Raw genomic sequence first — 15,404 nt, forward strand, 5'->3', positions numbered from 1 at the left:
TAGAACCATGAAATGGTACTGTGAAAAAAAACATTAAAATATAGTTGTGCCATATAATGGAATTAGACTTATTATTACTGAAATAAAAACATGACAGTAATAAAGCATAGCTGTCTACAATTACCTTTCAAGAGCTGCTCTCCGTTTTTCTACAAATTCAGTGGATGACGAGTCTTCTTTACCCACTTTGACCTTGGTCATGCCTTTGAAAAAACACTCAATGAGACTCATGATAATTTTGTTATTTGAAACAGTTTTTTTATAGTCATTCCTTCATAATCTAAAATACACTTTAAATTTGAATGTGATTAAAAAAAGCTCCTAAACTTATAACCAGTATCATACTTTAGAGAAATTATAACTCATCATATATTAACATCTCATCTTGCTAAGTACGCATAACATGAAACCAGATAAAGCAGAGGGTGAGCTGTGTCTGCAGTTTTCTAAACTCTATTTGCGTTCCTTATCTGTTACATATTACACTCATGGTAAATTAAAATGTGTTTGCATTTCAATATGCATAAAGACATTCAAATTAGCAAATTTAAGCTCAATTACTATTTTCATTTCTTATGAGTAATAATTAAGGTTCTTTAGTTTGGGGACTAGAAAAATGGAGTATAATCCATGAGTGTGCTAAGTATTTTCCTTGTTGTAGAGTCTAAAAACATCTTGTTTATTTATTATAGCTAGTTTTGTAATAGCTGAAACAACAAACACTTCCATAAAAAATCATGTTAATCATTTCTGTACTGGCAATTTAAATTTTAACAATAATGTATCAAATTGCATATTTTTCTTTTTTCCTTGTGCTTTTTTCTTTCAGAATCAATTCTGTAGCAACGAAGTAATGACATATGCTACAACATGGATGAACTTTAAAGATACACTATGAAAGCGGCACCTGGGTGGCTCAGTCAGCTGAGTGTCTGACTCTCGGGTCACTATCCCAGGGTTGAGTCCCGTGTCAGGCTTGGTGGTCATACTTTGTGCTGAGTGTGGAGCCTGCTTCAGGCTCATATGCATGTGTGCACACGCCCTCTCTCTCTCTCTCTCCTTCTCTCTCATCTCCCTTGCTTGCTACCTCTCTTAAAAGAAAAATACTATGTGAAGGAAACCTGTCACAAAGGCCCACTTATTTTCCTTTACATGAAACGTTCAGCATAGGTACATCTAGAGAGAAAGAAAATAAATTAAAGACTGCCTAGGCCTAGGGAGTTGGGGGAGTTAGAGGATGACGGGAAGTGCTAATAAAGAGGGGGCCCCTGGGTGGCTCAGTCGGTTAAGCATTTGACTTCAGATCAGGTCATGATCTCGCAGTCCGTGGGTTCAAGCCACGTGGTGGGCTCTCTGCTGTCAGCACAGAAGCCACTCTGGATCCTCTCTCTCTCTGTCCCTCCCCTGCTCATGTGTACTTTTTCTCTCTAAAATAAATAAACATGAGGGGCATCTGGGTGGCTCAATCAGTTGGACATCCGACTTCTACTCAGGTCATGATCTAGCAGTTCATGACTTTGAGCCCCATGTCGGGCTGTGTGCTGACAGCTCAGAGCCTGGAGGCTGCTTTGGATTCTGCGTCTCCGTCTCTCTCTGCCCTTCCCTCGCTCATGCTCTGTCTGTCTCTCAAAAATGAATAAACATTAAAAAAAATTTTTTAATAAAAAATAAAATAAATATCAAAAAAATTTATTTAAAAAGAAGATACTCTAAAGTTGACTGTGGTGGTGTATGCACAACTCTGAATATACTAAAAGCCTTATACACCACATTGAATTATACACTTTATTTTTTTTAAGTAAGCTCTACACCCAATGGGTTGCTTGAACTCACAACCCTAAGCTCAAGAGTCACATGCTCTACCAACTGAGCCAGCCAGACACCCCAAATTACACACTAAAATGGATAAATCATATGGCATTTAAATTACATCTCAACAAAGCTATTAAAAATAGATTATGTAAAACCATGTAATTCTTATTCAGGCTGGTACATCTGGTAAATAAACATATCATCTATGAATGTTTTGCCTAACATAATTAATTCTTCTGAAATACAAGTTTGGAAAAGAAAACTCAAACACCTAAAATTATCCGCCAAGAATGGACCACTAAAAGTGGGGTGTTACTGATATAACATATTGTTTCCCTCAAAAAAAATCTTACTGCTATGAAGTTCTTTACATTTTTCCCTTTAAGGATTTTCTTCTGTTCATGCTACTTCATGCTACTGTTCATGCTAGAGGTAACTATTAAGGGCCACCAGAGCAAATAAACACTTACTCTAACCAATTAACTCTTAAAACTTTGCAACTTTGTTGTTCTTTTCCAAAAGCTTAGTGAAACAGTGGTTTTCAGTTAACTAATCTTACAAACAGGTTAACTGTGGGCTAATGAAAAGACTCCTGTTCTTTCAGGACAGTTCTAACTTTTCAGCAAAGACGACAAATTACAATTCCTTTTCTCCCGCCTCCACTTTAAGTGTGTGTTAGTTGAAAACCACTGGCTGTATACTTAAGAGGGCCTCCCATATATCAACAGTTTTGTGGACAACCTATTCACTTTTTAAATTTTTATTTTATTAAGTTTATTTTGAGACAGAGACAGAGCGCACTTGCGAGCCAGCTGGGGAGGGGCAGAGAGGAGGGGGCAGAATCCCAAGCAAGCTCCGTGCTGCCAGCACAGAGCCTGACACAGGGCTCGAACCCAGACAAACTGTTAAACCAGGACCTAAACTGAAACCAAGAGTCAGACACTTAACCAACTGAGTTTTGTTTTGTTTTTTAAAAAACTGGTAAGACAATCTGAAAAAATGACTGCTTCTGTATTTGCTTGGCTGCCAGGAAGTTCACAACAAATTTGTTTTTGTAATTAGTAATTACCTTTAGTAATTGTTCAGACTTTACATGTACATTTTATTTTTAAAAAAAAATTTTTTTTTCAATATTTATTTATTTTTTGGGACAGAGAGAGACAGAGCATGAACGGGAGAGGGGCAGACAGAGAGGGAGACACAGAATCGGAAATAGGCTCCAGGCTCTGAGCCATCAGCCCAGAGCCCGACGCGGGGCTCGAACTCCCGGACCACGAGATCGTGACCTGGCTGAAGTCGGACGCTTAACCGACTGCGCCACCCAGGCGCCCCTACATGTACATTTTAAAGAAACTATTTAACTTGGTTTCATCTTACTGTTTGACTATGGTTATTTTTCCTGCTAATTTCTTTCTTTAGATATATATACACATATCTATATACGTATAGATATGTATGTCATGTATACACACATGCAAGCATACATATACACATATGTGCACACGTATATGCACGTGTACACATATGTGCGCATGCATGCACATACGTGTGTGCATGTGTGTGCACACATATATTTTTTTAACTGCATTATATATGTAGTTGCCTCAAGTAGTTCCTGGAATAAAGTAGTATATAAATAAATATAGCACACGACAGGTTATGTAACCTCGATGAACCTTACCTTCCTTACCTATCACATAAGGACAACACTAAGTTAACTTCATAAAGTTGTTGTGAAGGTTAAATGAATCTCCTGGAAATTATTTAGCACAGTAACTTTCAATAAATGTTAATTATGCCTATAATTTAATTGATAACCTTACAACGTAATGGGCAATCTTGGCCACGTGTATGCATAATACAAACATAACCGTGTGACTGTCCCCTAATAACCTTTTGAAGCCTGTGAGAATCAACATCAGAAAAGGATGCTCTTAAGATTTAGTTTCTAACTTCTATTTTAAATTTACACATACTATTTATTATGCTGTAACAATTTGTGGAAGGTTGAAGATCATTAAGGCAAAACATTAGCTTAAAACAATTAACCTGGACATTAAAATTTACTTTTTCAAAAAAATTCTTTTTGCTCATTGTTTATAGACTGGATTAGCATGCTGGCCAGCAAAATGAGAAAAATAATTTATTTTTCCTCTTTTGATATATAAAAATAGTTGCACAACCTAATCAAAGAAAAAAAGGTAATAAATAATTTGTGATACAGGAAACTTAAGATCCATATAAATAGTAGGATGCCAGAAGATACCACTGCCAACGTTTTAAAGATAAGAGAAGTAAGATTATGAAGTAGGTCAGCAGTTCCCAAAATACAGTCAGAATACAAGAAAGGTTTCTGAGACCCTTTTTCAGACAGGTGTCGGGGAAGGGTGTACCAAAAAGCCTATTTTCATAATAATACTAGACTACTGTCTTTTTTACTCTCATTCTTTTAGGAAAGCTCAGCAGAATTTTACAAAGGTTATATGGTATGTTATATAACAAGAGATTGAATGCAGAAGCAGATATATGAACATAGCTATTTTCTATTAAGCCAGATATCAGAGATTTGGAAAACTAAAACAAACAAAAAGCAAGCCACTCTTGTTACTTAAACTTACACTGCCTTACAAAAATTTAATTTATTGATATTCTTAATTTTTTAAAGTTTTTTTAAAGTAGACTCTACCCACAACGTGGGGCTTGAACTCACAACCCCGAGATCAAGAGTCACATGCTCTACCAACTGAACTAGCCAGGTGCCCCTACAAAGTTTTTTACAATAAAAAAACTCAGAGAATATAATAAATGCATTTAAATATGTCAGGTTTTAAAGTCATAAAAGATACCAACAGAAGTGCTCTTCAAACAAAATGTTTTTAAAAAGTAAAAACAAAAATTTAAAGATCAGCAAAATTCAATTTGAATATTTTCACAATAAATTGAAAACACTGAGAAAAGAAGCACAAAATTTTAAGAGATGACATGTCTTTTAATGGGACAATGTAAGTTGTCCTCTTTTGAAATTTTCTGCATATTCTTTTTTTTTTTTTAAAGCTCTACACCCAAAATGGGGCTTGAACTCCCAACCCTGTGGTCGAGAGTTGCACGCTCTGCCAAGAGAACCAACAGGTGCTTGCTCCCTTCTACAGATTTTTAACTAAGCCTTTATTACTTGTATAGGTAGAAATGTTTTTAAACATTAAATTGAGTTATGGAATATACTAACATGATACCTCTTGTAAGATCTGGACTGGATCAAATCTTCTTTTTGGACAATGAATAGCTGAAACCCAAATACTTTCATTCCTTAGAATAATGTTAATATGCTACCAATATTAAGTATCTTCTGAATGTTACTTAGTAAAATGTTAGGGTTTGATTGTCTTCAACTTGGCAAATTCAGACCCAATATTTAACATCGTTATATAAATCAAATCCTAAATTGATCCTATATAAATAAAAATCCTAAGAGGTTAGAAAATAAAAGTATGAGCTTATACATTCTTAATTGATGAATGATTATCATAAATGGAATGTTTATTAAATTCAGTATTGCCAGACACTATAATTTATCCTGATAATAAATGATCATGGTAGCCTAATAATCTAGGTAGTTTAAAACTGAACTAGTAGCAGTAACTTTTTTTTTTTTTTTAATTCATACTTACCTACTATACTCTTTTCTGGAGCTGGTGGCACAATATAACCAACATGTAAATACTTGCTTGCTAATTTGCTATGCAAACCGAGAAAGTCACTGAATCTTCTTTTAACTGAAAATTCACTCTTACTGAACATGGAAAGAGAAGTCTACAAGTGAAGAAGAGGCATTTTAAATTTTGAATACTAAGCAATTCTTCAGAAGTTAGCATCACATAAACCTGTGAACTATGTATACCTACACACACGTTTTACTTTGCAAAAGACCACAGGGTAGCTAACTAATGTGGAATACACATTTCTAACCAAAAAAAAAAAAAAAAAAAAAAAAAAAATTCCTACGTTATTATACGTTGTGTTTTGTTTTGTTTTTACAGAGACTTAAAAGGACAAAATGTTTGCTTTATTCTATCCTTGACTCATCTCATCAACTCTAATTACATTTAGGTCAATGACTCTTAAATCTTTACCTCTGGCCCAGATCTCCTCTGAGCTTCAGTCCAATATATCAAAATGCCCAAAGGACACTTCCACTTAAATCTGACTGCCACCTCAAGTTCACCACATCTCCTGCTGGAACATAATCTCCATGTGGGAAGGGCACGTGTTTGTACTGTTTCCTATTATAAACTCTTGTGCTTGGAAACGAGCCAGACCCCACGATTAAGTGTTTAATAAATATCTGTTCAATGAATTAACAAATTCTTTACCCCCATCCAAAAACTGTGTTGCTCTCTCTGTGTTGCCTTTTCTCTGAGATCACTCTGACACAACCACAGAGATCCTCTAGTCGGTAACTTAGGCATCTCTCTTTCACTCTGCACATCCAAGCTCTACTGATTCTACTCCCTACACAACTCAGGAAGCCATTATTTTGTTCATCCCCAGAATCTACTCTTTAGTATAAAATATTACTTCTCACAGCTAGGAATGCTGCAGATCCTCTTTGTCTCTTTTAAGATCCGAAGGTCTACAATCCTTTAGAAATGACAATGGAATTAACTGGAAATCTTGACCTATATATACTTTGCCCTCCCAAATTAGGAATCGGAGAGATCTTTCTAAAAGAAAAATCTAATTATGCCACACTCTTGCTTGAATCTCTTCAATTGCTCTCCATTATACTCAGGACGAACCCAAGTTCCTTCATGTGGCTGCTGGTAATACAGGGAGGCTACTGCCGAACAATTCAATCAGGTACCATGTCTTGCAGATCCCAGAAAGCACACTGTTTTCTGTAGGTCTGGCCTTAACAAAAGCAAATCGCTTTGCCTGGAGCAAGCATTCTTCTCCTTTCTCCAAGAACCTCTCTTGCCCATCATTTTCCCCTATCTTTGTCTAGGTTAGGTTCCTCCCTACATACAAAATGCAAAATACTTTACCTCTACTTTACAGAATACTGTACTTAACAAACCATAACTCATGTAACTACTTATGTGAAATCTTCACTGGATGGTAACCTGTGTAAAGACAGGATGTTGTAATCTCATACTACACATGGTGAGGGCTTACTACTTCTCTGAAGGAGCAAAGGCTTACCTTTGTTGTTACTCTATATGCCATGTATGCATTCATGCCATCACCTACAAGAAAAGTCAAACAATACTATTAAAATAATAAGCGTAACACACACACAAAGGTAACTATGTGAAGTAATACGTTGACTGACTTGATTGTGGTAATGTATTATTGTATACATATATTAAATGTGTACATATATTAAATCAGCATCCTGTATACCTTAAATATATACGATCATTTGTTAATTATAATTTAATAAAGCTGAAAAAAGTAAAATGAGTAAAAAAGTAAAATTTAGAGTAAAAAGCCCCAGAAGCTTAAAAATGAAAGTACCATTTTAATACTGTTAACATTGCAATTAAGAAAAACAGCATATTAACAACCAAGGTACTTATCAAAAAGAACGAAATTAAAGTGTACTAAATATTGACTCACCGACTTTCTCCGGATCTGATACACCAATTTCTATGTCAAAAACATCTCCATTTGCTTCTTCTTCAATCTAGAAAAGATAACTTTTTTGATGTTAAAGATTCCAATTTAGATTACTGTTTTAACACTAATAACTTTAATTTTCACGATCTTTTATTAGGGTCAATGTCAAAACAATTTAAAAAGCCACTCAGCATTCCATTTCTGAAAAACAAAAGCTTTCATATTTCCTGACAATATTAAAAAAAAAACACACACACACACGTGCACACATTCACAACACACACGTACAGAAACTAGGAAAAGGATCATCTGGAGAAGTTACAGAAAGCCTGTGTTCTCACACCTCTGCAGATTTAGTCTTCTGGAAGAGTACTGTTGAAGTTTTCTTTGTTCTATATACAGAATCTTGAGATTCACATTATTACTAATACCTTAATGATTTTTAATACTAGCACTTTCTGAAGTTGTCTCTAGTCTTTAATGACCAGGAGGAAGTAGCCATTACTTTTGCCCGTAGCACACTACCTATCAATAGAAATAATTACACTAGAATCTTCAGCACCATGATTTGTCTAATAACCCAGTAAACACACATTCTTCCTGAAGACAACGAAAGGACTATAAAGCAGTAAGTAGGAAAAATGGTAACTGCATGAGACTGCAGGGAAGCACTTTTTAATGCCGTTGTAAATAAGCAATCTAGGAGCAGCTCTGCAGGCAATTCTGGTTATTCTCAAGAAGAAAGCACAGAAATTTGTTAAATCTTGCAAATATTTTAGAGTAATATTAATAGCCTAAAATTACCTAAAAGTTTTTCTAACCATAACCCTTTTTTCCCCAAAGTTGTCTTCTTGTACAGATTTTTAAAAAACTAAACCTTATTTGAATTGTAAGGTCAAGTATATAAATCAGAAACCCTAAAAAAATAGCTCAGAAACTTCCACAAACACCACCCTTACACGCCTGTAGGCCCTCTTGAGCTTCCTCTCCACTCACAACCCACTCTGCACCCTGCCAACATAACCACTAACATTTACTGCACGATTCATCAAATAAAATTACTCAAAAGATCACTTTATTAAAGTTTTCAAAGCACTTTCACACATTTTCTCATTTGACCAACAAAGAAACCCTGAGTCATACATTACCATCGTGAGATCACAAATGACAAAATCCTTAAGGAGGAAAGTAATGTGCCCAAGTCATTGGGTTAAAAAGTGATGAGGATAAGATTAGAAGCCACATCAGTTGACTTCTTTAGTCCAATACGTTTTTCCCCAAATGTTGAAATGGCTTTGATTAGAGAGCCTCACAAGAGAGTGATGCTGGGCAGGGAACAAAAGCTTACTATTTACATTTCAATCTAGAATAGAAACATTTTCCCATACCTCCTCCCTGGATCTATCAAAGATCACAGGAGCAGATATACTCTTTGATTCCATTCTGGGAGCAATGAGTGTAGTAGGGGTCACAGGTGTAACTGCAGGAGAAGGCTCTGAGGAGAGGATAGGTTCCCTTTCTGGACTATCCAGAGAAACTTCTTCTGTGGCTTCTAGATACAAATGAAACAAGTTACTTACTTAAGGACAGTGATAACAACCCCCTGCAGTCTACATTGCAGTTAATGAGTCATGAAAAATAGTTTTATACTACTCACATATATCAAAATAATGGCATTTAAAAATGGTTGTTATAATTTAATGAATCATTCCTTAAATGTTTATCAAAACTTTAAAACCAATAGTGACTGTGTTGATTTCAGGAAGAATTAAAGTAGGTCAGCTTAATTATCTAAACTAGTGGTAAGAATAAAGCTAGAAGGAAAGCAATGATGTGGATAATTCCACATTCATTTATGTTTGGGTTTATCATACATCTTATACTTGGGGTAACTTACCTTTCAAAATCTTTTATTCAAACTAACATTATGATTACTTTACAAACAAAAATTTCATGGTAACAGACTGCCCAGAAATATCCCAAATGGGATTAAAAATCTGTTATGGAAAATCCACAAAGTTAGTGATCTAAAGCAATTAACTGCTAAAGATTACTGGATATTAGTTGAATACACAAATATGACACAAAGCAAACAGCTGTTTAGGTTTTAATTTAAAATGCTCATTCACTTGAAAAAATCTAAAATTAAACATAATTAAAACCAAATCAAATCAATAAACTGTCTACAAACTAGGTAACACTGTGCTAAATGCAATGGATAAACACAAAGAAATGTAAAGTATCATACCTGCCCTCAGGGAGTTTATAATCTAGTTGGGAAAACAAGATACAAGCATGTGGAATGTTAAATAATAATAAAAGACAAATAATAGGCAAGAGAACAATAAAAAAGAATGTTACAAGAAAGACATTTAACTGGTATATGAACTACAGAACAAACACTACCATTTGAGATGAGACAACACGTTAGGGTGGGGAAAATCAGCAGCAGTTTATGAAAGTGATCTGGATACATAGAGAAAAAATGGGCGAAGAAATCTAGGAAAATGAAACAATAGCATAAAGAAAAAGCAAAACCAGAAAAATGAAAATTACATTCAGTGGCCATAATGAAAACCACAGTTCGGTGGGATTATAGAGAATTGATAACAGGAGAAGAAGGCAGGGCTGTAAGGGGAACAGAATCAGACCAGCAGTTTCTAACCTGAGGTTCTTAGATTCCCAGAAGTTTGGGAAGGTAGAAATGGCAGTCAGTGATCCTGAAATACGGTAAATAATGTTAAGATTTACATTTAAATGTGAACAGGGTAAACAGGTCAACATTTTATCAATCTATTCTTACTGGTTTTCCCATGTTGATGAGACCCTCACTGACTCAGCTCTCTTGATATTTTTAAATTAAAAATAAAAAGAATAACCAAAATCATACTAACCAGAGGAAGGAAGATAGACTGTAGATGTAAAATACACAGACAATAAATGACCCTGATAGAACGACTAAAAGCTTACACGCAGCTTCAGGCTGTTAACACTGCTAGTATTTATTCATTTTCTAAGAAATGAAACCAATTGATCAATAAAAGAAAGTAAGAAAGCAGTGTAGCATAGGTAGGCGGTGTGAGATCCATAATCTACAGACAAGCCAAACAGCAAGCAGCAAACAAAAGAGATAAATAAAAAGAAATCTAAAATTCTCTGAAAGAGGTACTGCTATGCGCAACAAATCCAGAGACAAAAAAAGGGAAAGGCATATAAACTTTATTGATGTATCAGGACAGATACAGTAACTTTAATTTTTCAATCACAGTTTACTTCACTGATACCAGATTCTGTGTTCTTTGCAAGGACTGAGTAGCTGTTTCATAAATAGTAGGTAACCTCAAAATAAGAAAAGCTAACTATGATCTACTTAAGTAGCTGATACGGAGAAGGAAAATGGATACAGAAAGAAAGAGATTAGACTTAGCACATTAACTACCATATAGTCAGTCTGCTTTAGTCTTCTCATGACTTTACTACAACAAATTCACATAACTTAATTTAAACCAGAACTTAATTTAAACCTGTGGAGATGCCCCAAAGGTTTTAAGCATAAAGATTAACTTCTCCTTGGAAGAGATACTTTGAGGACAAATATAGATTGATTATGTCAATGTCAGAGAAGTAATTTCATTCGTATCATAGATACCAGAGAATTTTTTAAACAAAGGAATACTCATTAAACTTACAATTGGTGTCATAAATGAAATAAGCTAACGACCCTGGCAAAAACAAGATTTAAAAGTATAGCACAATTTCAACACAGGTAATTTGCTCACCCTCAGTTATTCCTCTACGACAATGTCTTGAAGTATGTGCAGTGAAGCTTAGTCTGAAGGATGTAACAAATGGTGGAGGGGCTTATAGTCAACCACATTTGGTGAATGCTCTCCAAGTAAACTAGCAACAGTAACATGTCACACTTACAACCTTTTTCTGGTACCACCCCTGACATAACAGTACCTGAAATGCTCCCCCAAACATCTTAGCAGAGTACCTATAGTATCTAATCTTTTCATGGTTTTAAAATCAAAATGGCTAGATCACTAGAGCAATATTTATATTCTCTCCCTGATGTAGGGGAAATAAACTAAGTACATGTTCTTTTAGTAATGAGCAATAGTTTTCATCACCCTGATAACACAGGCTCCTCTGTTATGGTTCCAAGAACCACACCTGCTTAAAGGCATTAAGACGGAAGTGTATAGATAGTATTAATCCTTTCACATAAAAATGATCAGATTAGGAGTGTCTGGATGGCTCAGTAGGTTAAGTTCGAGCCCCGCATCAGGCTCTGGGCTGACACCTCAGAGACTGGAGCCTGCTTTGGATTCTATGTCTCCCTCTCTCTCCCTCTGCCCCTCCCTTGCTCACACACTGTCTCTAAAAAAAAAAAATAAACATTTTTAAACATTTAAAAAATTCTTAACAAAGTGTTTATGTTCTGACAGAGAGAGAGAGAGAGAGAGAGAGAGAGAGAGTCAGTCAGTCAGGGAGGGGCAGTGATACAGGGAGACAGGCTCTGCGTTGTCAGAGCAGAGGCGGAAACAGGGCTCAAACCCATGAACTGTGAGATCATGATCTGAGCCAAAGTTGAACATTCAACTGACTGAGCCCCCCAGACGCCTCTCTCTCTTTTTTTAAAACAAACACTAACAGTGACCATCACTGAATCACATTATTTAGTATAGGTTGCTAGGTAGAGCAGAACACAAAAGATTTTTCTAATTAAGCGAAGTGGGCAAATATCAACGTATACTCATCTGGAAACTGATCAGTTGTGGATACTGGTTAAAAAAAAAAAAACAACAAAAAACCCTCACATAGTTCTGGCGTTAGAACTTTCAGCGTATTCTTTACGTATGAGTTTTGAGACTTCACGGTGAAAGGGTCCTTTATAAAACAGATAATCCAAAACTTCCATGTAAAACCCTCTATTGGGGGAATACACACTTTATTTTTTTATTTTAAAAAAATATTGGGGGTGTGCCAGGTTTTTTTTTTTAATCTTTATTAAATGTTTTTTAATGTTTCTCTATTTTTAAGACAGAGAGAGAGAGAGACAGAGTGTGAGCAGGGGAGGGGCAGAGAGAGGGAGGGAGACATAGAACTCTAAGCAGGTTCCAGGCTCTGAGCTGTCAGCACAGAGCCTGACACAGGGCTTGAACTTACGGACCTCAAGATCATGACCTGAGGCAAAGGTGGGAAGCTTAACCGACTGAGCCACCCAGGCGCCCTAGGAATACATACTTTAAATTAGTACCCACTTAGAAGAGAAAGGACTCATGTCTTTTATTTTAAAACATAAATGCCATGAAAAAACTTTAAAGGATGCCTGGGAAAAAGTCTGTAAAAGAAAACAAAAAGAAATATTATGACTTTGGTTAACTGTCATTTTACTATAAGTTGTTAGGTAGCTACGAAATAAGTGAATAAATAAATGGGAAATATTATTGGTATTTGGTATGGTATTTTAAATTTTCTGACATGTTAAAATACACGAATTCATCTGTAGTAAAAATTTTTCATAAAACTAATCAAGAAGGAATGTATATGGACCTTTGAGATGGAGAAGTGGTGTTTTTTTTTAATGTTTATTATTATTTTTTTGATAGAGAGAGAGAACACGCATGCACTTGCAAGGAGGGCAGGGTCAGAGAGAGGGAGACACAGAACCCAAAGCAGGCTCCAGTTGGCTCAAACTCACAAACCACGAGATCACAGCCTGAGCTGAATGTGGACAGTTAACCAACTGAGCCATCCAGGTGTCCCAAGACATAAAATTTTATCTTCAAAGACAATGATGTAAAAAATACAGAATGGCTCAAATATGCAACTACCGTTAAAGCTGAGGACATGTTGCTAAATTTTAACTCAATGAAAACCAGTTCAGGTAAATCAAGCCGTTAAACAAAGATCTACTACTTTAATTTTTTGTCATTAATCTTAAACAGATTCTGCCTTTTAATATCCAAGCATTAACTTTTGCCTAAGTTTTAATGTTAAAGCAGGTAACTGTTTTGAAGAGAATCCAATTTTTTAAGATTTTATTTTTAAGTCATTTCTACACCCAACCCCAAGATAAAGAGTCATATGGCTCCAACTGAGCCAGCCAGGTGCCCCAAGAATCCAATTATTTTAAAGGCAGGACCACACCAAATCCTGCCCCCGTATCAAAAATAAATACCACAACCAACAATTTACTCATCCACAAGTGAATCAAAACAGAACTATGGTAAATACTAAAGTATTTTATTGAAACAAACATATTTGAAATAATTTTAAAATCGAGTTTAATTTTGCTTGTGTTAACCTGTAAGTAATAAAGACGACAATTACCGCTATTTGTCAAAGTATGAATGCCACAATCATTAGTTTTTGGAGTCAAAACATAAAATTATAATATGTGATTTACTTTCAAATGCTTCAAACAAGAAAGGATCACATGTTTGCTTCTCTCAACAGTCTGTATTTTTCACAAAGCGATCTAACTGGAACTAACTGGAAATTTCCTATCTTTCCAAGGTGTTAACAAGAAGAGCTACCACTAACCTTACACGAAATCTCAGTTTTGCGTTACAGAGTATCATGTAACAGGATATATGCTACAATTGACTATTACTAAAAAAATAAAAATATTTATAATTACCTGCAAAAAGATCTTCCCTGTCATCATCTAGGACAACCTCTGCAGGCTTCCGACCATTGGAGTTTGTACTAACATCTTCTGCAGGAAGACTAGCTGGTTCTGGAGATGATGGACTTGACTATTAAAAAAATAACAATAGATAATGAATTAGCATGTTTAGCTGTTATAATTATGACTCTATACATTATAGAAATAGAACATTCTCTTGATAAAAAGTGAAGAACAAGAACAGCTATTTATCTTACCTCCTCTGAGAGTAAGAATGAACCAAAAACACATTTTTATTCATTTTCTTTAACAAAAACTCATTTAAGATTTTTTAAAAAATCTTTTTTGATCATCCTTTTAGAGATACTAATTTATCATGTTGACTTATAATTAACAAAAATACTTTACAGTCACATATAATATTATATAAGAGCAAAAATCAGATCTTGAAAACATGTTGCATGAATAAAAAGTTCAAAGCATTCCTTTAACGTAAGAGAAACGTTTAGTATTAGTTGAATTAAGAGTAAAATTATTCTAAAATTCTATGGTTTCAAATGAAAAATAAGCTCTCTTCCCAAACATTTACATCTCAAATGAGCATAGGGACTGTTTTTGAACTTCTTAACCTTAAAGTACAAGGACCACCAAAATAGAATCTAGACTGTGAAGGTTTTAGCTTTATTGTAGCTTTTTCCTAACAGTTAAAACCAATACTCCTTTTTAAAATCATCACATAAAAAGTGTGTATGTCAAAAGTGCACTAGATATTTTCACAAACCGAACACACTTGTGTAACCAGCACAGGATCAAGAAAGAGAACCCCAGAAGCTCTACTTCCATTCTTTACTCTCCACCCCCCCAAGCTTCAACCAGCATGGATTAGTTTCCACTGTTGCTGTTCTTCATAAAACTGGAACCATAGAGAATATATTCTTTAGCGTTTTGTTTTCTTTTAATGTTATGTATTCAAGATACTTCCATAGTAACAGATTACTCATTCTTGCTGCTGCAAAATATTCCATTGTGTAAATATACCTCAATTGATCCATTCTATTACCGATGGGACATGTGGATAGTCTTCACTTTCGTACTACCATCAATAATCCTGTATAAACCTCCAGTGTATGTATGTTTTAACAAACACGGGATTGAATTTCTGCTTTGTATATATGAGTAGAATAGTTAGACCACATGGTAGGTGAATGTCCTGATTTAGAAGATATCATTAAACAATCTTCCAAAGTGGTTACACAATTTACACTCCCACCAGCAGCACATGAAAATATCAATTGCTCCACATCCTTTTCAACATTTTGATATATTCCATCATTTTCCA

At 35.1% G+C, this 15,404-nt stretch overlaps 1 protein-coding gene across 2 annotated transcripts in view; it reads right to left on the bottom strand.

The window, feature by feature from the left end:
- The window catches only part of SNX2 (sorting nexin 2), a 56,721-nt gene that overhangs the window by 22,120 nt on the left and 19,197 nt on the right, over nucleotides 1-15,404 (bottom strand). For both annotated transcript variants that reach the window (XM_025925039.2, XM_086705465.1), the window contains 6 exons: nucleotides 14,078-14,195; nucleotides 8,817-8,980; nucleotides 7,429-7,495; nucleotides 7,012-7,055; nucleotides 5,481-5,622; nucleotides 125-203 (listed from right to left, as the gene is read on the bottom strand). In XM_025925039.2, coding sequence (XP_025780824.1) covers nucleotides 125-203; nucleotides 5,481-5,622; nucleotides 7,012-7,055; nucleotides 7,429-7,495; nucleotides 8,817-8,980; nucleotides 14,078-14,195 — 614 coding nt within the window. The remainder of the gene's footprint in view (nucleotides 1-124; nucleotides 204-5,480; nucleotides 5,623-7,011; nucleotides 7,056-7,428; nucleotides 7,496-8,816; nucleotides 8,981-14,077; nucleotides 14,196-15,404) is intronic.

Source organism: Puma concolor, chromosome A1 (genome assembly GCF_028749965.1).
Source record: "Puma concolor isolate L17-30 chromosome A1, mPumCon1.1.hap2, whole genome shotgun sequence".
Classification (NCBI taxonomy): domain Eukaryota; kingdom Metazoa; phylum Chordata; class Mammalia; order Carnivora; family Felidae; genus Puma; species Puma concolor.